Raw genomic sequence first — 23,417 nt, forward strand, 5'->3', positions numbered from 1 at the left:
TTATTTTAATCGTGATGATATGAAAGCAGCTGTTACGAAAAATCCATGTTAAGTACACGCTTCCTATACATATTTCGCGATCTATATTCATTCGTGGAATTGTTGTTACATCGCTAATGATGTTTCTCCTTTCTGCCGCGTCTTGGTGATAAATCCTAGTCTTGGAGTATATTGGAGCACTGAGTATTCGAGATGATTTCTCTTGATATTTTTCAGGCGCGATGAGTTCAAGTCGCACGAAACGATGTCTTTCAGTTTCTTTGAAAATTAATTTTTCGGATCACGTTTGATTTACTCACGCATCACGGAATCGAATCGCTCGTTCTCGACGTGGCCCCGTTCGGGCCGTTGTGTGTCGTCACATACCGCTGCTAGGGAGACCACTTCCGGGCACGCATATGCCACCGTCGCTGCTCTGACTGACGCTACTATAGCTCACATTACTCGCTTGTCCTCCCGTTGCCATTCCGGAGATATACTGAAACAAAAGAATTACAATTAATGTTTTTATCACGTTAATTGTTCGCCATTTTAAGAATGATTCATCGTGATAAGAATCGAAGTATTACCAATTAACAATTAAGTTTTACACATTTTATAATATATAAACTTGTTATATTCTCCTTCATTTCTCTAGAAATATACATACATACATATACATACATATACATACATATACATACATATACATACGTGTATCTTTCGATTGGGACAAAAATAGATTTTCGATAACTAACAAAGCAAAGTGAATTTACACAGATAGAATTTTTTGCATTCGGCTGTTCGTGCTTTATCATTACAATGTACTCTATATTCCAATAACACACATTTTTTTGTCTGTTTACTCTTAAAAATTAACGTGTCCGCCATTCGCGAGTGCTTAGTGCGTGAGAAATAAAAAGCTATAGATTATCATCGATATTTATGGTAGTACGAATTTGTAATAATTTAATTTGTGAGAAAACGACTCGATACACAAATCCAGATATGTCTCACAATAAATCTCACCGTTCCATTTCTACTTTTATTTTACCGAGTAGAAGTTTTCAATTCGTAATCGTTAAGTTTGTATTATATTTTCTTACAGATTCTGCGTTTGTTTTCTATGGAAACCGAACACTTTAATTTATTCGACGGGACAACCAGCTCTCCTGTCGTCGTCCTAGGGACAATCGATCCATCGGCTTCGCCTCAAACGCAACCAATCTCTCCGCGCTCGTTGCTTCCCTTTAAAGGTCGCCACGGATCAGCGACAAGCTTTACACTTCACGCTCATACCCCGTGTACACATGGCTTTGCGCCGAATCGTGCGAATAGTGCGGTCGAAGAGACAACCCCAGCTGAATAGGGAGAGGGTCTAAGTGGTTAAACGGTTTTTCGATAGCTCTTGGCTGTAAAGCAAATCATTCAATATTCGGTCAGCCGTGAAAAAAATGCCACCGCAAATGCGGACGAGTCGAGTTCAAATTTATAGTTTACCGACAAAGTGAATAAAATGGTCAAAATGGATGGACCTTATATACACCAACATTCGTATTTATATATTTTTCAGACTGCTCGCCTTTAGATAAGTAACGTAATTAGTCGATAATCGATATTTTCATGAATGTAATCGGTATTGCTAAAAATAATTTGTTAAACAAAATTTATTATATATTTCGTTCTTGAATTTGAGAAAAAAATTTACAGATTTAGGTGTTACGTAAATCTAAGAATAATTCACAAAGAAAGTACAGTTTCATATGCTTGCTTTAATACTTTCGTCCTGTCATCCTGCCACATGGGATAGTGACCGTATCAGAGTTTTCTCGTTTGTTCTATCGGGTGTTGAATTCCCCAAGGTTAGATGATGCTCCTTATTTTTGTCTTCTCCCACTTTTATCCGATATATCCCGTGTGTCCGCGATTCTTCTTCTGGTAACCGCGAAACTAAAAGTATCTATGTAGGTTATTGGAGATAGCACGAGGTCGCACGTTTATTTTAGATTTTTCAAATGCGGACATATATCAATTTTACTTTATATCCATGATATAATATCTTGTCTTTTGGTATGTGTAATTACGCGAGTACCGGATGATTTATGATCGCTACACGTTTATCACCATCATCAATTCCTTATACTCTCGTATACGTTGCATAAATGTAACTTCTGACAATCAAAATATTCTATAAAGACATTTAAAATTTTAAATTATGTGTTTGCATTCCAGTTGCTTTTTTTTTATTGTATGTAGAAATATGAAAATTTGGTAGTTAAGTTAGTAGTTTGAAAAGCTGAACGTTTTATAGAATTACGAGCGTTTCTAATATCTGCACTTGAATTCTTTATATCATCAAACTTTTACATATTTCAAACAGCACGCTTCATGGTTCTTGATCACAAGTGAATTTTTCAGAGGTAATTTATTCGAAATATAAATATATGAAATCTTGCACGAAATATCCACGAGATTTTGTGTAATGAAATAGATAAAATAATTTTTGGGTTCGTCGGCTTTCATATCACAGGGAAACCTTACAAAATCGAAAGGAAAATAAATATGCGCGTATATTTTGTTTTCCATTAAAATTCCGATTTGTTATTCAAACTATATTTTGCTGTTAGCTGAAAGTTACGGTTATGAAATTTGCGACTGTTTACGCGTTTGCAGTTATTTTTATGTTTACAAAAGTTTGAAAAATCTTTCATATTCGCGACAGCAGTATTAAATAAAATTACAAGATGCCCAACGCATTGACATAGTTCTGTTATTATAACTGTTAATACTTATATCAGATTAGAGTTTTGATTGATCAAATTCAATCTTAATCTCAATCTCAATTTCTAATTTTATATTTATATTCGGAAGAAATAACTATTCTGTAAACCGAAATTAAAAATACAAGACATCACCTTTCAAGAAAACTACCAGAAGTGAATACCCGAGAACAAGAAAAGTATCTATAGATCAAGAAAGTGCATCCTTAGATAATGAATAGTGCCGGGTGCAGGTGCAAATATTTAAAATCAAATGTCACATTTACTAGTAAAAACATACCGAGAATTTATATTCTATAAGAATACGTTGATGTTCGTTGATGCTCGTTGATCTTTGATATATAAGGGTTTTGGAAAACGGATAGAGGATCATGATTACTTGGAAATACCAATAGTTAAACTATATACTGCTTTGTCTATATTGCATTAAGGACGAAGGATAAGCGATAAACAGAAATAAAGAAAAGGTCTCGAGGGATTCCACGATCAGCGATCGATGACCAGCTCGCGATGATATTCCGTTGTTAAATGTAGGTTTGCTCGCCGGAATTTTCTCGACTTCCCCGTACGTGATGAAGGGAATACGCGGAGTAGTATCGTCCGGATGCGAATTTCTGAAAAAAGCAATATACTGGATACGTTCCCTAGTAGTTAGCATTGATAGTATCCTGTCGTCGGAATTATTAATAAGATTGTGACGTGTGACGCCTCGTTCCTTTCAGCATTCCTATTGACGCTTATTTATCGAAAGTATAAAATATACATTTCTATTATATTATTACGTCAGCACATATTAAACAGAATATAGGTGACGTATCCTAAACATTTTAATAAGAAATTGCTAATAAATATCATGCGGTAGTTATATTATACAAAACTATATGGAGGGAATGGTTTGTTAACAATATAATTCACCGCACTTTTTACTGTGAAATTGCAAGTACGTGCTATATATTTAAGTACAGCTATGTTGTAATATCTATTACGATTAACTTGGACATTGTTTATTTCTCTTTTCCGAATTTTTTTATCTTTCCTTAGTAAACTAATTTGAATAATGCACTAACAAAATTTTTAATATTTGATGTGCACATTCCTTTAATTGGTTTAATACTTAATTAAGTCATAATAAGGGTTCATGCGTACAATTAGTTGCATTTTTACTAAAAATGTAGAATTTCCTCGATATTTCTTGAAGCAAATTGTAAGATAATTATATTCAATTACATTATACTTTTCGTTTGAATCAAAATGCCTGTTTCGTTTTTTTCAGCACACATTTTTAGTATTGTTTTTATTTGTAAATAAAATGCCTTTATAATTTAAATTGTTTATGCAAGGGTAATTAATGAGGGACATTAACACTAGATGTGTATGAATTTAGGCAAGATTGTTCTACCAGTAAATAGAAATGGACCCAAATTAACAATTACTTTTAGGGCTATGCTATTCAACATTCTAATTGTTGCTTTAAATTAATATTCATTCAAAAAGCAATAAATGTATATATATATATATATATATATATATATATATAAAACATAATTTAAACTCACCTGACTTGGTTTACATCTAAATGCTGGCTGATATCGTCGTTTCATTTTTCTGGGACAACAATAACACAGAATTCTTACGAAAGCTCTGAAACAAAAAAATATGATATGTCTTACAACGTCAATTACATTGCGAACGGTGTGATGATATTATGATAGAAAATATTTATTTGTATGATTTTTATATTTTCTTTGTATAACCATGAATCATCCTGCATCCTGCAAATTAATATCTTAATCAAATTTGCGCTATACGCCGCGGCGACGTAGACAAGTGTTACGTTATGCAATGTCACGACGCAATGTCGTGACGCCAAATGTGACTTTTAACATCAAGATTGCATGATTGCTATATTTTTTCAAGTATCGTGTATAATATATTTGCATAAAGTCTATCGATGAAAATGTAATACATGTAATGCTCGTATGTGTATTGCCTCATTTCGATAGTATAAAAGAATTCAAAATCTTTTTTAACCTATTAAAAAATTTTTTAATACCTGATTTTAGATAGAGAGAGTCTCGTTGTTAATAATTCAATTTTTAATTATTTTAAAAAACATACACAAATACACAAATACATATCATTTTTGTATAATGCACACATTTGTATATCGATGGTATAATGGATAAGTAGTCCACGTCGCACTAAATGGATGATAAACAGATTATCTTTCTAATGATTGCACGAACGTGGTATTATGTGATATTTGCATTCTTTGCTCCATCTATGGTATTACGTTTTTGCGAATTGAGTATCCGAGTAGTACATTACTCGGCACCGGTGCATCGCTGTATTTCGAAGTAGTTGTTGATGCAATACGCGTAACGACTAATTGTAAGTGCAATAGTTCACTTATGTACAATAGACAACATGAATAATACTAAATTTGACTTTCATTTACTGCAAGATTATTCACGTTGCGTATTTTTTATTACGCTAATGTTTATTACTTTCGTTATGATGGTATCGTCACAACGTAGAACCGATCAATCTATTATTTCGAAGAATTTTACGGAACGCCAAAATCAATGTAACAAAGCATTAAATTATTTAATACCTTGTACGGTGACATTTATCGAAGAATATTTCGAATATTCGGAACAAATCTCATTTTTACTACCTGATGTGCTACAAGATGTTTCCGATGTCGCAGAACTGTTGATGAACGAATTACATGTGACAAGCGTTATTTACACATTAAACGTCAGTCTGAATGATATGGAAATATACGATACTTTGACAAATGTTGTTATTCTGTTAGAGAACGGAATCTCTTTCGAAACGAACAATTCCTCCTTTGTCAATCATTGTGAGTACAATTGCGATTTTATAGTAGTGCTGACGAATCTGTTCGCCGATGAAGAGAGCTTCCTGATAGAAGCTGGTACGCTAGTACAACAAATGTCACTGCGATCGATTTTTAAGCTCCAGATATTGGCGTCAGTCGGAGATTCGGTTCTGCGCGCTAGTAGCCTTTCGATTCGGACCAACGATTCGTACGCACTTGCCGAACCAGCACTTTCAGGCAGATGTGAACAGAAAGCTTATGTTGCAATTCGATGGCAGAATTTCATAAATAAAACAGAATCATTATTCAGTGCTAATATCTTGAATGTGGCAATGTTCGATAATTTTCCATTCGCGTCTCTCAAGAATGACACTAATCATTTGAGATTCGGTGGAGTAGAAGGTTCAATGGTGGAAGAAATTGCAAATAACTTGAACATCAAGCTGAACAGAGAGCTGATTGAATCGGCACATGGAATTCCATTGAATACAGAGATATATCTGAGACTTCATAACGCGACTAATGATTTAATGTTTGGTGGTATCTTGTGGAATTCAAGCCGAAAAATGACATATACCACTTGTTATGGTATGGTGCAAATTTCGTGGATGATACCGATAGAAACAAATGTTTCTTTACGTGGTTTGATAGCTCCATTCAGCATGAATATTTGGTGTGCTATATTTTGCGTTCTAATTATTGGTGGACTCGTAAAACTATTTTTTATTCGTGAAATTACATTTTTGGATATCATAGCATTGATTTTCAATGTAGCAGTGTCTCAGCCGAAAAGAGTTTCCAGCAGAATTCAATTTATATCTTGGGCTTTGTTCGGTTTTTTTCTCACGCAACTATATCTAGGATCGTTAGCTGATTATCTAATTAGTACATCGGATATGCAGATAGAGACTACGGAGGAGTTAGCTAAGTCAGGATTTATGATAGGTGGGACTCAGCAATTCGCGAATTTGTTACAAACGTCTGATAATGATGACAGGCAAGATAACTTTAAACAAATAATTAAGAATTTTTGTCTTTTGAACCATCATGAATATATTAATCAGTTTGTGGAGATTGCGGAGGGAAGAAATGATACTTTAGCTCTTCTCGTAATGTTGAACTTGACAAATTATCACCGCAATATAGGATACGGTCATATTACAAAAGACACTCTGGGCAGTTATCCATTGGCCTTCGTCACCCGGCAAGGTTTTCCATACTTGAAAGAATTTAATTTCAGGATCCAAATACTCGTTCAAGTTGGTCTTGTGGAATATTGGTCAAACATGGCAACATTGCGACAAAGTTATTCCAACAAGGAAAAGGAAAACAATTCCAAACTTGAACTCGACGATATCGCACCAGCTTTCTTTCTTTTGATCATGGGATATCTTGGTGGATTCTGCCTGCTAATTATAGAAGTTATTTTTTATCCATCCAAATTGTTGTCATAAATTCATTTTCTAACGCTTTTATATAAATAGATAACTTGTCTGAATTATATCTTGCGATTATTGTACACTTTTAATTCTAAACACATGAATATATCTTATTAATTATTGCATATGAGTCTCTTCTTTATCCAACATTTCTGTTCAGTAAATTCGTACGATGCGATGCCATTCTTGCAATTTTGATGGAATACTGGAACATCATAATTTATTACTTATTATATGATGTGTAGCGAGCTTGGAAAATGCAATTCGAGAATATATATGCTCGAAATACACTTTTCATCTTATTAAAAAATAAAACTTCCAGTAAAAAAGTTTAATCTTGCATTTTTTATGTTTACTCTTTCGTTTACTACATTTTAGATCATGTTATGACATTCAGTATGTCTGTAGAATATCTCAAGTCCATTATACCTCTTTTTTATTTATCTATTTATCTTTTTTTAAACCAGACGTTTTTATAAAAGGTTCATATATCTATGTCTTATCAAAACTTCAGAATCCGACATTAAGTAGCTTTGAAACGTGCCATACATTTTATAATAAGACTATCTCGGTTGAACGAAAAAAAAAGTAATATAATTTCATTTATCCATACATTATTTCATAATAAATATTTTATTTTAATTGCACATTATGAGACGATATTGCTAATGTTCGATAGTTTTAAGGATAATATTTTTATCACATATTCGCTGAAATTTCTTCTCGGTTATACGATAACTATCCTGTCTCATTAACTGTTCATAATAAGTCTATTGAGATTCCGTGGAATATTTAACTAACGTCTCCTAGATAAAATAGCCCTGCGGCGAGTTAATTAGAAAAGTTTCCGGCTAATTTCATTAAACCTCTCTCTGTTTATCTTGTTCAAGAAATAAAACTTAAAAAGCAAAATGTCGATTTTAAAATTTACGTAATAACATTATTAGTGTGATGTATTAAATTGGTGTAAACAATTTTCATGTCTATTGAATAAAATTCATAATAGTTACAATGAAGTCGAAATGAAATTATTACCAATGACTTCATGTAGCAATGATAGTTTTGATAAAGAAAATATTTTTATAAGTATTTACGTTTCGAAAAATTTGAAAATATTATTTTTTACTTTACTATTCCGTGTCGAATTTCGTATTTGATTAAATGTGATATCGCTTATCCTGCATACGATTGATCGTTATTGGATATTTTGATAGAATTTAGTTTTAAAGAATACGTTTTTTAAATGAAAATATTATAGACAACAATATTATTAACATTATTGCATTCTAAAATTTTAATATTATGTATTTTTACAGTGGTAATGTTATAGAAATGTTAAATGCTTTCAGATTAGTCTAATTAAAAATTAATTATACGTTAAACAACAATGTTAATAACATTATTTAAAAATAAATTGTGTTGCTTATATATAAAATTTCAATTTCGATCGCAATTTTTTATTATTAGTCAATTTAGTATTCGATACAAGCACGAATTAATATATTGTTCTTAAGTTAGCAAATTAATATTTAAATATATTATTGCGCATTTTTCTGAATTTTATAGTCTTAGCAATAAGATATTACATAAAATCTCTAGCATAAGTATACAATAAAATATATAATTTTTGTAATTTTCAATCAATAAAATAGAAATAATACAAAAGTATATGTGTAACGTCAATTTCTATTTTCTTCGTATATTAGTGTTCAAAGTCACTCTTTTGATTAATACGGAAAAGCAATAGGAAGGAAAGAAGACAAGTTAATTCTATCTTTTTTATATCTATCATATTATACGATCGATCATACGATCGGATTACGGTACGACGTTATTCTATGGACTTTTGTGCGAGCGAAAAAGTCAAAGAGCAAGATGGCATCGTTAATCAGAGAAAATCCAAGCGTGATTTCCGGTCATCGGGTCAATATATCAGCGACAAAACGAACCAAACTGCAGACGAAAGGTACGCTATACTATCGTATACCCGATTGGCGCGAATACTCGTGTAATCAGCTATTGGCGTTGAGTTTACGTTCTAATGACAGTGAAGCGTTCTGTCGAAATGCAATCTGAAGCGCGCGACATACCATACCGGAAATAGAGGTCACGATATCATAATGAATATCAGCGTAACTTATTAACAAACCTTCGACTATTTTATTGTATTTTTCAGCGATTTTATTCTAATGAAATGGCTATTCTATAATGAAATTAATTACTTAGATGCTAATATGTATAATGATCTATAATTTAATGTACATTATTTTATAAGCAATATTTAAGTAAAAACACATTCAAATACTTTGGATATTTAATTCATAGATAGTACTAGTGAACAATTTTTTAAGAATTGTTAAAAAAATTTGTAAGAATTGAGAGTGAACACGCGATTTGTGAAAATTTAAAGATTAATCGAACTGATAAAATTTATTTCGCGCATAATTCGAGAGAATGTCGATAGCGAATAACCAAAAAGAATGAGAAAGACCACATAAAATACGTAGGAATATATGCAATTTGGTATCCAATGGAGCCAAATCTACGCTGTTCTCTTCGAATTTTGCGCGTTACGAAAACATATAATTCAAGCTGAATCAAAGTTTATAGAGAATCAAACTAATTGTAAGATAACGGAATTAAAAATGAGAGAGAAGCAGGAAGTCCAAGAAGTACTATAGAGTGGGCTCCACAACTACAATTTATAGCTACGACTTACTAAGCCTGATCTGGTGCGATCTTACCTTCTTCCACCTTCCGCTTTCGTTCCTACCCTTTTTTACTTATTGCTTTTAGTCAGGCAAGTCTCTTCATTTTTAGTAACAAGTAACAGCGAGATATATACAGACGTTTTGGCGCCGGAAGCGAGGCGACGCGACGTCTCGACGATGTTGAATCCAGATCTTGGCCACTGCGCCATTTATATGGATCTCGCTTTCATTTTTATCTTTTTTTTCGAGACATGGATATTCCGCATCGTCGATCGCAAAAGGACTCGTTAAGGAAAAGTCAATTACTTAACAAACCTTGGCATCCTTTCGATTTTAATTCATTCAAGATATAACGATATAAATTCTCATGTGAATTTATTTAGAAAATTAAATCAATTCCATAGTTTAACCCTTTGTTATATACGTATGTACAATTTGATGAACTAGATATTGATTTATTGATTTTAAAGAGCGAATTCTAGAATGAACGTATAATATGAGGTGTGGCATTCAACTATAAAAAGTGACTAACTAAACTGTTCTTTCTACACTATATCGTACAAAAAAACTTTACTACAAAACGTCTTTATTTTTTTCATCCTGTTTACGGATTGTGTACACTGTAGGTAATATAATGCCTGCGTTCTCTCAATGCATTATGTAGAATAAAAATAATAACAGACGTAGATTTTTATCGCGCTATAACTATAGTTATTATATTTTTAATATAAAATTTGATAAAATAAAATACAAATAAAAATTTTTATAATCTGAAGAATCTCAAAAATAATAAATTTTATTTTTAAAATTGCGAGAGAAAATAATTGCTAACGTAATTTTTTCAATATTTCAGACATTTTAAATGAAACTCGAATTGTGCTTTCTTTCCTTTCTTTTATTTATTATAAATAAATTGCATCATATTTATCACAAATTATTGAATTAATTATTTGCCAATTAGATAAGTATATTTCTCATTAAACTTCCATGTTCTTGAAAAGAAACACCGCGCAACTACTTTCTTTCTGATCAATTAGAATACAAAATGTAATATCAACGTAATTAAATTGCAGCGAAATGAAATTATTTTCAATTTTATTGTTATCTAAAAATCAAGCTGTTATATCTTATGATGTAATACAATACATATAGTAAGATGTAATGCGCTTGTACATAAATTTATGCTAGCTATATCAAATAGAAAAGATAAAACATGTATTATTTAAAATTTGAAAAACGAAATATGGATGATGCTAATTTACGAAACAATAACGAAATCGGTTATTCTTGAATTAGAAATGTCTTTATGAGATTGGTGACCTGGTTTTGCACTAGTATTAGACTTAATAGAATATTGTTAATATTGCTTCTTCCTTTTCTTTTTTTCTTTCTTTTAAACCTAGACAAACTCTGATTTGTATCTTTTTTTATATCAATATGTATTATTTTTTTAAGGTGTCGACAGTTTTATTAAACTTTTCTTCAACCTCAGTATTGCACATTGCAATTCATTTTTGTTTGCTCGATCTTGATCACGTATAACGTAATACATAATGTGAATTTATTATATTGGGTTGTCCGGAAAGTTCGTGCCGACCAACTTATATAATTTAATAAATGTATACTAAAATTTAAATCTTCTGCATTTCAATTTTCCTTCAAAATCGGACTTTCCGGACAATCCAATAGTAATATATGTATATATTACCATATTTTTTATTAAAATTTATTAAATGTCTATTTCTCATATCTTACATATAAACACACACATACACACACACACACACACACACACACACACACAAAACATATCATAAGAAAAATACAGCTTTATACAGTGAGATAAAAATGATAGAGTAATAACCTTGTCTTTATGCATCATTTTCATGTTTTATCACAGATTATTTGTTGGAACGCAATAGACTTTTTTTTAATGTTAGCTTATAGAAATGTAGACAAAGTAGCATTGACAGAGAGATAAAATAATCCATGCGATATATGATATGAAGTAAAAGTTTGAAAATGTAGAATTTGAGATTTTACGAACTCGGAGAGGCAGATTACTCTTCCGCTAGTAATATTGCTTTTGTTTGAGTACGACCAATTTGTACATTTTTAATCTTTTTGAATGACGCTATGATTTTAAAATTCTTAAATAATTTAAATACTTTGAATTAACTTTTGTGTGTATTTTGAATCTCAGTGTACAAAATCTCTTAATTTTATTTTTTTATTTTTTATAATTTGTTTCATCATGGAAAGTCTCGAAAGAATCCGCATCTATTTTAGCTGAAGCGGAATGGAACGTGTACCTACATTCACATTCTCTCTGTATACTTGTAGAAACTTTTAATTACATCATACTCGAAAGGTCTTCTCGTTAATTTAATGAGAAACTCTCGCAAATGTATTGTCCTCTACAAGATAAAGAATAAGTCGCAGTAAATTACACAGTAAGTTAAAAATTTAGTCAATTCAAACTTTCATATCGTTCATATCGTTTTATCGGTTGTGCAATCAATAGTAATGGATTAGAGTTGGTGTAATAATGTAATCAAAGTTATGAGTTTATAGCTATTGAGATGTAGAGGAAAGGCCCCTATTATAGATACCGAGTTCATTTTGGGTAAATGTTAAAAATATATAGGAAGAATTAAAAAAAAATAATAAGTTATTTTGAAGAGAATTTAATAAACTTTAAGATAACGTTACATAAAATTTAATTCAAATTCCACTTTTTTTTTAAATTAAAGAAATGTAAAAAGTGAGCAAATCGCAAAGTCAAAAAATTATATTCCTAATATGAAATGCTCCGAGAAATCGATAATAAAATGCAAAATATATCAGTATTGCAATTAAAAAAACTTTTATTAAAAATTCTAAAATACAAACAAACACCCAGCCAGCGTGCGCCAAAAATGAGCATGCGATAGATTTACCCAGAACTCGTTTTCAAGTAGTTAGAATCAGGCTTCGCTGATATAAATACTCGGTGTTCATTCTGGTTTTTTTTTATTATTGTATAATAACATTTATACTTTAGCGATTTTCACTATAACATAGAAGCATTATTTTATATTAGGAATACTCCGAGTATCTTATATTACGATTTCCACACCTTATAGTTTAACGATCATCAAATTTAACTTCTGTATTTTACAATTCTACATATCCCGTATTTTTCTGTTAGTACGACCTTACTCTACGACCTCTATCACTACATGAAGAATTTATTGCCAAATTATTATTTAATAAATAAATATTTGGCAATAAATAAAATAAAATAAATAAGATTAAATGCTCATCTCACTGAAACTTGAAGACATCCAAATTCTAAAATCTTGTTTTACAATGATTGCAGGCATGATCTAATAATGAATTTTCTATTAAATAGTTCTTAATCCAAGAGCAATAAATTCATGGTGGAATCAATAGATAGCTTTTATTAGTTTAGCAGAAACTATCTGATAATAGAAATTTTTTTCCTCTAATTCGTTATTAGATGCGATATTATTGTCGATTAATAGGCATTTGCTTGATTATTTCGGCAAAATTAATCGTTAATTATCATAACTAGTTCATCCTTTAATGAAGATTCACTATAATCGTGCGTTGCCTATACTTGGAATTTTACATATTGTATATTACATATTGTGTATTAAAGATATTGGAGAAAGGATTAGACTTTATCTAAACGCTGACGTGATTATAATTAACTTAATGCGGAGGTGTTTCAGGAAACGTAGGATATGGATCAATGCAATAGGTTGCCCTGGATTCTTTTGTTAGTCGATAAAATGACTACTTTTCTATAAGCAATAAATAAATCAGTGAATCATCTTCGTTTTGTCTTGTTGAGCTCATTGTCCTTTAAAATGGTCGACTTCTTTTCACGTACAAAGTCGCAATTGTTTCTTTTATTAATATCCGCTTGTTTGGAACGATCGAACTATCCATTTTACGACCTAGAAGATAGGTCCTCACAGCCTTGTATACCATAAAGAAAGCACGCGGTCTATTGATTTTACATTTACCTGTATGCATGGAGTAAATATCCGTGAAGCGTGATAGTTACACGTGGGATTGCTGTACACAACGTCGTTTGGCGTCAGCCAAACCGTATCAAATCTATTCAACGTCAGTGTTACATCGCCCTCATCGAGTAGTGTAATTTGCTTCGCACGCGATTCACGATTTAACATGCGAACATGTCCACGTAGTGCGATAGATTAGTGCGTTAATCTATTGCTTGCGGAAATCCTGTTTTCCTAAGCATAGGTTTCTCATTCCCAAAATTTCTTATTCCAAAAATATAAAGAATGTATTTACATTGTCAAATGTTTTATATATATATATATATATATTTATTTCTTTCGATAATATTGTATGTGCTGCAATGATAGCTTCTCTTTTTGTAGTTTCTACTTTGTCATTAATTTATCAAATTCTTTTACTTCAAATTTGTTTTCTTTTAATTTATTATATCACATATTAATATTTTATAAACACGTTAATATTGCTGTAAATAGAATAAAAGTTGAATAAGATTAATAGAAAGTTTCATCGTTTTGTTATTTCTTACTTTTTTGTTTTGTGTTGTAAATATATGTATATATCGAGTTATTTCAAGAAAAGTTTATGTGTAATATATCACAAAACTTGGTGCAAAGAAATCTATAAAGAAAATTCTCAATTGCCATAGCTATTATTAAGTCGAGAAGATATTTAAGATGATAAATGCTTTTCACGAGTAGCGCTTGGTAGCGCTCGTAAAGGGGAGAGAAGAAAATACCGGACCGTTTCTGAAACTTCAGGTTTATTTCGCGCGGACGAATAAAAGTAATTTGCTAAAGGGTCTCCGTCTAATCCACCCACAATCCCGCTAGCCAAATTCTCTTTTCCTGTCTTCATGGAAAATCCCTACCGTATATACGTCCTACACCTTGTATATACCCTGACTATATATATGTTTTAAATGGAGATAGCTCCGCAGGGTTGACTTAAAATCGATCTAGAATCTCACGAGTACCCTTTTACGGGTTTTCTTCCTCTCCTTGAAAAAAATTACCCTCTACATAGTTGATGGTTCGCTTGATAGCATATCCTATGTGATTGGTTGGTACGACTCGTAGAGAATAGAACAGATATCTATATTAGGATAACGGTGACAATTTGGTGATGTCGAGGAATGTCAGAACGTGGTGATTGATTGTAAACTACATCCCGCGCTCATAAATCGGTGCGTGATAGTGACATGTAAGCACGTTAATATTGTAGTACTATTGCACATTATATTTGTTATGTACAGTATGAACGTAGACGCGGAACGAACGAAGATAATGGTAAACCTGATGATGTATGTATGCTATCTGGTTTATCACATTAGCTGCAGCACCTACTATTAAAGAGAGATGGATATACTTGCTTGGTATCGTAGGTACAAATTTGTTCATTTGTAGCAGAAGATTTTCGACGTATGCAGAACTCTGATATAATGATGTCGGTCATGTACAACATACTTGATATAAGTAATGAAAAAGATATAATGAATTATTATATATGATATGTCAATAATTGCGTTGATATGAAAAACAAAAATGGAACAGAGTATGCAAAAAGAATCATTTTAATTCGACAATTCTGATTTTGAAAAAAATAATTAACAATGCACAAAAACTCACCTACGAAAATCTCTGCTCCAGCAAGCGTATATCACGGGGTTCATTCCGCTGTTAATCCAGCCGAGCCAAGTGACGGCTGCAGATACGATTTCTTCTTGCCATATGCATCTCGTGCAGAATCCCGACCATAGATTCACAACGAAGAACGGTAGCCAGCAAATAATAAATACACCCATAACGATACCAAGGGTCTTTGCCGCCTTTTTCTCCTTGGCGAACTTGGCGAGTTTACGCGAGAGAGAGAAATTTTTTCCTAGGTGTTGTTTATTGTTGATTCTCGCGGAGGGCACTCTAGTGAGACCATTGTTGTGAAGAGCTGTTAATGGTTCCTCGAGATCTTGCAGATCTTCGGGTGTGCTCGAGGCGGTGCGAAAAAGATGCCTAGCGTCGGTGTTAGTAGTTGTACCGCCTCGATGTATCCTCAACGTGAGTTCGAGCTCGCCCGAGGCCATCATTACCTGCTTTGTACCGAGTTTTAGACTCCTCGTCTGTATCACGGCGGCGCGATAGATTCTGTAATACGTGAATACCATCACGAATAGCGGTAGGTAAAAACTGATTGTCGATGAGAATATCAGGTAACCGAGATTCTCCGTGAAGGGACACTTGTCTTCGGGCACTTGCTCAGTACGAACGGCACGCCACCACGCTATCGCAGGAAAAGAGATTGCACTCGAACAAATCCATACGATAGCGATTAGGATCGCGGCGCGTTTCCTACTCATTCGAGTCGGATACGTAAAGGGATCGGTAATCGCCCAGTAGCGATCTAGACTAATAACGCACAGGTTTAGAATGGACGCGGTGGAGAATAGAACATCAAGCGAACGCCAAACATCACACCAGTCCGTCGTAAACAGCCAACGGTTTTCCAATACCTCATATACGGCGCTAATTGGCATCACTACCAGTCCTACCAGGCAATCGGCACAAGCCAATGAAGTCACAAAATAGTTTGTAGCTGTATGCAGATGCCTCTCTCGGAATACCGCGAGAATCACTAACGAGTTGCCGAAAACGGTAGCTACGGAGAAGAGCAATAAAACGATCGCGAGACCGATTCGATCCGTAGCGAGTTCCCAGAGATCTTCATAGGTGTGATTAAACGACGGATAGTTCGCGTTATAAAAGCTTCTATCAAGATCGTTGTTTAATGCGTGTACCTCTTCTTCCCAGTTCAATAGATAGATCTCGCTGTCATTCATGTTTTACCGTGCGCAGCCGTACTACTACGACGGTCTTTCGACCATAATCACCCTGATGTGCGATTGTCCAAGGATCTTGATCCTCTTAATTTTCCCTAGACGACTAAACGTCAGGGCATTGGCATTGCGTATACATTTGCGAGATCTCTCATTTTCGTCTGTCCTCTCATCTCGTCTCGCTAAAATATTTCGAATCATTACAGTTCTTAATAAGATTGCTGTTGTATTTTACATTTGCTAAGTTGTCATTGTATGATTTGATTATATCTTATAAAGCTTGGTTAAACTTTCTCAATATATTTATCATGTATCTATCTGATGAAAGAACATTTGGCACAATGTGTCCTTTTCAGCCGCGATCCTAAAGTAATGAAGTAAAGTGTAGAACACAATCATCACATAGGCATAATCAAGAATCAAAAGTTTAGATTTCTCCTATTTCTTCAGCAGTATTCATTTTCATTCGATTAGGATAATCATTATTTTAAATATCTGAAACAAGCAAATAAGCTCATAAAAATTTGTTCTTTAAAATAGATTATCAATGAAGAAACAAAAAAAGGCAAATTAGGCAATTTCGCTTATATTACATTGTAATGATCGCGATCTGTTTAACAAATGCTTTTTTTTTTTTAGAGATTCTTCTTCTTCTTTCTGTTTCCTTCTTCCAAAATAAATTTTTTTTTTTTATAATCCAAATCTAATTCTAATTACTTGTGCACTCTAATAAAAATTTCTGATATTATTAGAAATTTTTAATATAAAGGTAAAAATCAATCTGAATTTTTTCACTCAAATGCTTTACAGTTGGCAACTTTTATAGAACTTTTAATACACATACGTATGCACTCTGACAATTCGATTAAGTTATTCGAAAGATATTGGAAGTATAAAAATGACAATGATTTTACAGAAACAGACCGTTACTTGTGCGTAAATGATATAGATTACGATACCAACAAAATATTTTTTAGACATAAAATTCATACATAATGTGTAAAAATTAAGTAATAAAATACATGTAAAAGTAATAAAATCAACATTGTGATCCAAGCAGTAGTAACTTAATATTTTCTGAATGTCTAAATATAATAAATTTCATTTTAAGAACACTTTTTCATCATACTGTTTAAACTTGAAATAAAGTTGTAAAGTGCTGAATAGGATGTGATAGGATATGAAAAAGATTCATGTTTTTGCGTCCAAATAAAGGAGAACAGGCTTAAATTAAGCTTTCATTCGTGCAAATATTTATCGCTATTTGATCAAAGCAGTTCAGTAAAGTTAAACCAATAATAGTGTAGTTTAGTTATGTTTGCGCTTAAATTCTGTTTTATCTGCATATATCCTAATATACAGGACCCGGGTTAATAGTGGCTATATTCAGTGGTTAGAGATAGTCTTATTCTCTTGCGTTGCAGACTGCAATCGTAGTTGCAAATTAATGATAAAGAGATTAAAGATACATTAATATAATCTAATTTAAAGCGATCTTTTATGTGATATTTCTTTGGTTATTTTATTGATCATCATTGGCGACTCTTTTGTGTACCAGAGACACGATGAACTTCCCTTTGACGTACTACTTTTTTTTTTTGGAGTAATATTAAAGCCATCACGCTGTGTCATCATATTTTGCATATGAGTCTCAAATTTTTTTTTTAAATTGCTTCTGTTCTCTGAATATTGAGTTTAAAGATAAATAAAAACTTATAGAAAGAAATTATCTATTTTTAATCAATATTAAGTCAATTTTCGAAAAATACTGTTAAATTTGTTAAATTTATTAAAATATGCCTTTCGTTATGTCGGAAATGAAAGTAATATATGACATACTAATAACATCAAATCATTACAACAAACTAAAATTATTAGTATTAGGCTCGCTCACGCCGTACGTGAACAATCAGTTTCAAAGAGCGCGCTTCGACATTCTCTTTCAGCGTTAACTGTCTATAAACTGCTCACCGACTATGGTTATTTATGGATGTTTATCGTTGAGTGATTATCACGATCATCTTTGACCCCGCACCCTCGCGTCCTCCTCGTGGCCTCCCTAGTTTCAGCAGTGTAATATACATATACTCGATCTTACATATAGAACCCCCTTCTATGTTGAAGAAGGCCGCCGTTGAACTTGGTCACGGATGAATAGTACCAATGGCGATCGATATGTACATAGTACTATAAAAAAAGTTAGTTTTCCAGAACGGCCAATTCATTAATGAAGAAAATATTTTTCTGGAACGGCAAATCAAAAATATCTGCTCCTTTGAAATGTCTCAAAATACTAAATATACTTTTTAAAAAGTGTTTGTACAAATAACAAATTAGAAGCAAATAATTTTAAAATGTTCTCATAAATTTAAGGATTTATCTTTTCTACTTTAACAATATTTCAAATTTCATTAATAAATGGAAGACGTATTATAGAGGAAAGCCCCCTATTATCCTATAGGATAGGCGCCTAATATGAGATAGCGTTTCTGCTAAATTAATAAACACTATCTATTGGTGCCACCATGAATTTATTGCTCTTGGATTGAAAATTATTTAGTAGAAAATTCATTATTCAGATCATGCCTGTAGTTATTGTAAAACAAGATTTTAGAATTTGGATGTCTTCAAGTTTCATTGAGATAAACATTTAAATCTTGTTTATTATTTAATAAATAAATATTTGGCAATAAATTTCTCATGTAGTGATAGAGTAAGATCGTACTAATAGAAAAATACAGGATATGTTGAATTGTTTAATTACAGAAGTTAGATTTGCTGATCGTAAAATCATAAGGCATGAAAATCATAATATGAGATACCCAGATATTCCTAATACAAAATAACTCATGCTCTTATGTTATAGTGAAAATCATTACTAAAGAATAAATGTTATTGTACAATAATAAAAAAGACAACCGGAATGAATGTCGAGTGCCTATATCTGCGATGCTTCCAACTTGAAAAGTTCTGAGTATAATCTATCGCATGCTGATTTTTCGCGCACGCTACTGTATTTATTTTAGAAACATTAAATAAAGTTTTTTAATTGCAATACTGCTATATTTTGCGTTTTATTATCGATTTCTCGAGGCATCTCATTTTTTATATTTCTTTAATTTAAAAAAAATTGAATTTGAATTAAATTTTGTGTAACGTTATCTTAAAGTTTATTAAATTCTTTTCAAAATGATTTATTATTTTTTTAAATTCTGCTAGATTTCTATTTCATTTACCCAAAATGAATTCGGTATCTCATAATAGGGATCTTTCCTCTACATTAAAAAAAATCTGTTTCTCTTATTTATCTACAAATATAGTAAATACTATGGAAATATATATTCAAAATAAGAGTTTGTTGGATACAATGTTAAATGGCCTCTATAACTAGATATTTGTAATGAAGAATGTATTTCTTAAGAAAGTGATTCTTGTATCATGTTTCTCGACGAGAGTTAGATCTACGTGATCTCTTTCCCTGTTTCCTTAGGAACTTACAGAATTGCGATAGAAGGATCAAGAGGGGGTAGAGATAACTTACGTAACTGATCGAAAGAATAAGAGAGAATATCAAGAGCAGGGAAGCGAAAAATTGAACGGGAAAATGGAGAGAATAATACAATATATAAATATTTTATATAAAAATTCCTACACTAAATAATAAAAATAATATTATTTTAAATTGTTTTCACATTAATTTCCAATCAATTTGTGATCTCAAATACACTTAAATAAAACGTAATGTAATTGTAACAATAAACGTATGTTTTATAATTTCGTTATCGAAAAATTAATGGAAACTATATAATTATATAGTAAATTATATATAGTAAATTATATATAGTAAAAACAAAAAATAATATAATCTCTCACATAATAATTTATAAAGAATATAAAAAATAAAAACAAGTATACATATACAATGTTGGGTAATGAATATTCTGTTATAATTTATTCAATGTATCTATATTAATTTTCAATTTCTCTCTTTTCCTCGCTACCTCTTTTATTCGCTATTAATAACATACATTATAACATAAATTAACTTTATAGAGTAGGAGGAAGGAGAAATTTGTATTATAAGGCTTGATATCACATTCGCGTTTGTGATCCCGTCGCAGCCAATTGCAAAATTGCCTAAGATTGGTCAAATGATAATCATGTAAGCCGGAAATCCGTGGGTGTCAATGGTCTATTATCATTTGTAACTCTCTAGGCATTCGTTCATTTTGCATTTGTAAGATTCAGTATCTATATCTTTTAGTAAAAATGTTTGCTTGTTTAAAAAGATAGGTAATGATGTTTAAATTTATTTTAATAACGTTGCAGCAAAGATAAATTATATATTGATCCAAACATTTGGTGTACAATCGACATACGGGATGATCAGTATATTTTTTTTCTAAATTTTACGGATATTACAAGATTAATTCCTTCAAATACTTAATCGGAATATCCTTAATTTTGTGTTTGCATTTATTTACAAAGAATTAATGCGATAAATAAGAGAAAACATTCTAAAAAATTTACCTGATATTCTATTTCTTTCATCATAAATGCATAAATGATTCTCGTTTTTTTACATATTTTCACGTGATTAGAAATATATGATTTAACTTGAGAATTATACAGTGTGATTTATTAGTGCGCGAATGTATGCAGTAATTATGTACGATTTGATGTCGCATTGCTATTGATTTAAAAATTTTTTAATTAGAATATAAATCTAATTTTGGCAAATACATTTTTTTCCACGAAAATGAGAACAGTCTCATAATTATATTTCGTTTATATAGAATTTTACATTGCTGAAATTAGTTTTTGATGAGAAATGACAATTGATGTAATTTTTGACTGATATAATAGCGAATATTCTTTCGATAAATTTTCAATCTTCGATAATTCTGTCTCATCAATCGACATTTCATTTGCCATCATTTTTCGCTATTGCCATTGTATCGATATACCACACACAAATGTCTCTTCTTAAACAATTAAAATGATACAAGGTATTTTCTGCAGCAACGTAATGATGCGTTCTGGACATTAAAAATTAAAACAGTATTTGAATAAAATTATTTGAGTTATAAGAAAAAGTTAAATAACTTTTAAAAATAAAATAAGCTGATAAGCTAGGTATAGTCACTAGTATTAATGCTTAAAGTGTCTGTTATGTATACATTGGTGCGATCAACTTCATCCGCTGTGTACCTACATGCCATGTATTTCAGAGCGTACTACCATGTATCGTCACGAATGAATAATGCATTATCTTAAAAATATATGTAAAATATTTTTCTAAAAAGTTTAAACAATGTATTAAAAGAACAACAAAAGTGATAGAACTTTAAAATTAATATTGATTTTGTGGCAATTTAACGAATATTTCCATATTTGGCTGAATTTTATCTGAAACAATGCTTGATTTTTGAGGATAAATTAAAAAAAATTAGAGCAAAATATAATGATAATGAATAATAATTATGCGCACGTAACAGGTCTGTTTCTTCTTAAATATTAATAAAAGAAATTTAAACTTTCAAAACTACTTTTTCATTTAATATAAAACCCTGCAGCGATATCTATATGTTAATATATAATGGATGGGAAGCTTTTTCAGTTAAGCAAGCGATACATAGTATTATGTAGATGTAAATGCTTCTAATGTTTGTAACGGAACAAGAGTATCTTGTTCAATGTGATTTTTGAACGGAAGAAAAGCATTTTCAAAACAAGGAAAAAACAGTAGCGGTAACAATGAAACTATTAAATAAAAATCATATCGTGCGTGAGACGGTACGTACCGTTATATATCATTTGTATATTACTATGAACTAATCGTTATATATTTTTCCGGTGAAGAAAAACCGGCGGGTACCGCGGTTGTTCTCCATTAACGCATTGTCGTTGGTTAACGCGTGTTAATTATCCTATAATCTGTTTGCACATGGACTTTCAAGGTCAGGGTCTTTCCTGATCGCCAGCGTTCGATCGCGATAAAATGATGCACGATGTCATGACGTTCGAGACACAGACGATGAGGGTGTTGTTGGTATTTACCGTGATTTGGTTACGTGTGTTGGATGTCAGTGTCAAATGAAATCGAACGCAAGAAGCGAGAAAGGACGATCACAATAGACGATCGGGGACGTCTTCAAATTCTTTCTCTAAACGCGCACGAATGTACACAATAAACGGGGAAAGAAAAAAACGTGACTTATCCTCGCGGTACTCTTCCTTCGAGAGAACGCGGGACGTGTTTCGCGGTTTTAGAAGGCCAACTGCTACCATCGCGTGGCTCGAAAGCTCTGCAACCGTCGCGCTTGCGCGCCGCATCGAGCCGCGTCAAGCTGCATCACCCCCGAGCGCACACATACGCACTTTCGCCCTTATCAACTTTTGCTCGAAGCACCCTGTTTCTTGCACGTGCGTCACGGATATCCACAGATATGACGCAGATTTTTCCTACGTATGACGTCACAAAGGACGCCGGTTTTTAATTTTATTTTTTTTAATTATTTAGATGCTATTTTCTAAATCTGTTCTGGCTAACAGGTCGTATATATGATTAGAATCTATATTCTTCGACGCATCCTACAGTTGAATATTTTTGTACAGGTTTCTCACAAGGTAAGAAAATAATTTGTAATTATTATAATAAGAGTTAGAAAAAATATTCTATTGTCCTTGATTTTATCTATAATGACTTTGTAACCATTTTTAAACTAAAACAGTTTTTATATTCTTTTAATTAATTACATATGTTTTATATATATATAT

At 31.8% G+C, this 23,417-nt stretch overlaps 1 protein-coding gene across 2 annotated transcripts; it reads right to left on the reverse strand.

The window, feature by feature from the left end:
* Window positions 1-138: 138 nt before the first annotated feature.
* On the reverse strand, window positions 139-17,000 carry LOC108688261 (dopamine receptor 2-like). 2 transcript variants are annotated; one of them, XM_018194442.1, is made up of 3 exons: window positions 15,436-17,000; window positions 4,316-4,400; window positions 139-478 (listed from the first exon to the last, which is right to left on the reverse strand). In XM_018194442.1, exons 1-3 carry the CDS (start codon window positions 16,638-16,640, stop codon window positions 359-361), a joined length of 1,410 nt encoding a protein of 469 aa, XP_018049931.1. In that variant the 5' UTR covers window positions 16,641-17,000; the 3' UTR covers window positions 139-358. The 2 variants fall into 2 exon arrangements, with proteins under 2 accessions (XP_018049931.1, XP_018049932.1); XM_018194443.1 differs by lacking the exon at window positions 139-478 and adding an exon at window positions 3,284-3,373.
* Window positions 17,001-23,417: the final 6,417 nt, after the last annotated feature.

This window comes from Atta colombica, unplaced genomic scaffold (assembly GCF_001594045.1).
Source record: "Atta colombica isolate Treedump-2 unplaced genomic scaffold, Acol1.0 scaffold228, whole genome shotgun sequence".
Lineage (NCBI taxonomy): Eukaryota > Metazoa > Arthropoda > Insecta > Hymenoptera > Formicidae > Atta > Atta colombica.

What these genes read in the sequence shown, in the direction of transcription:
- LOC108688261 (XM_018194442.1), bottom strand. Translation starts at nt 16,640, where the DNA reads ATGAATGACAGCGAGATCTATCTATTGAACTGGGAAGAAGAGGTACAC. An exon ending in TGGAGCAGAGATTTTCGTAG is followed by an intron (nt 4,401 to 15,435) that starts GTGAGTTTTTGT and finishes TTTTTGTTTCAG; the next exon opens with AGCTTTCGTAAGAATTCTGT. An exon ending in TTAGATGTAAACCAAGTCAG is followed by an intron (nt 479 to 4,315) that starts GTGAGTTTAAAT and finishes CTTTTGTTTCAG; the next exon opens with TATATCTCCGGAATGGCAAC.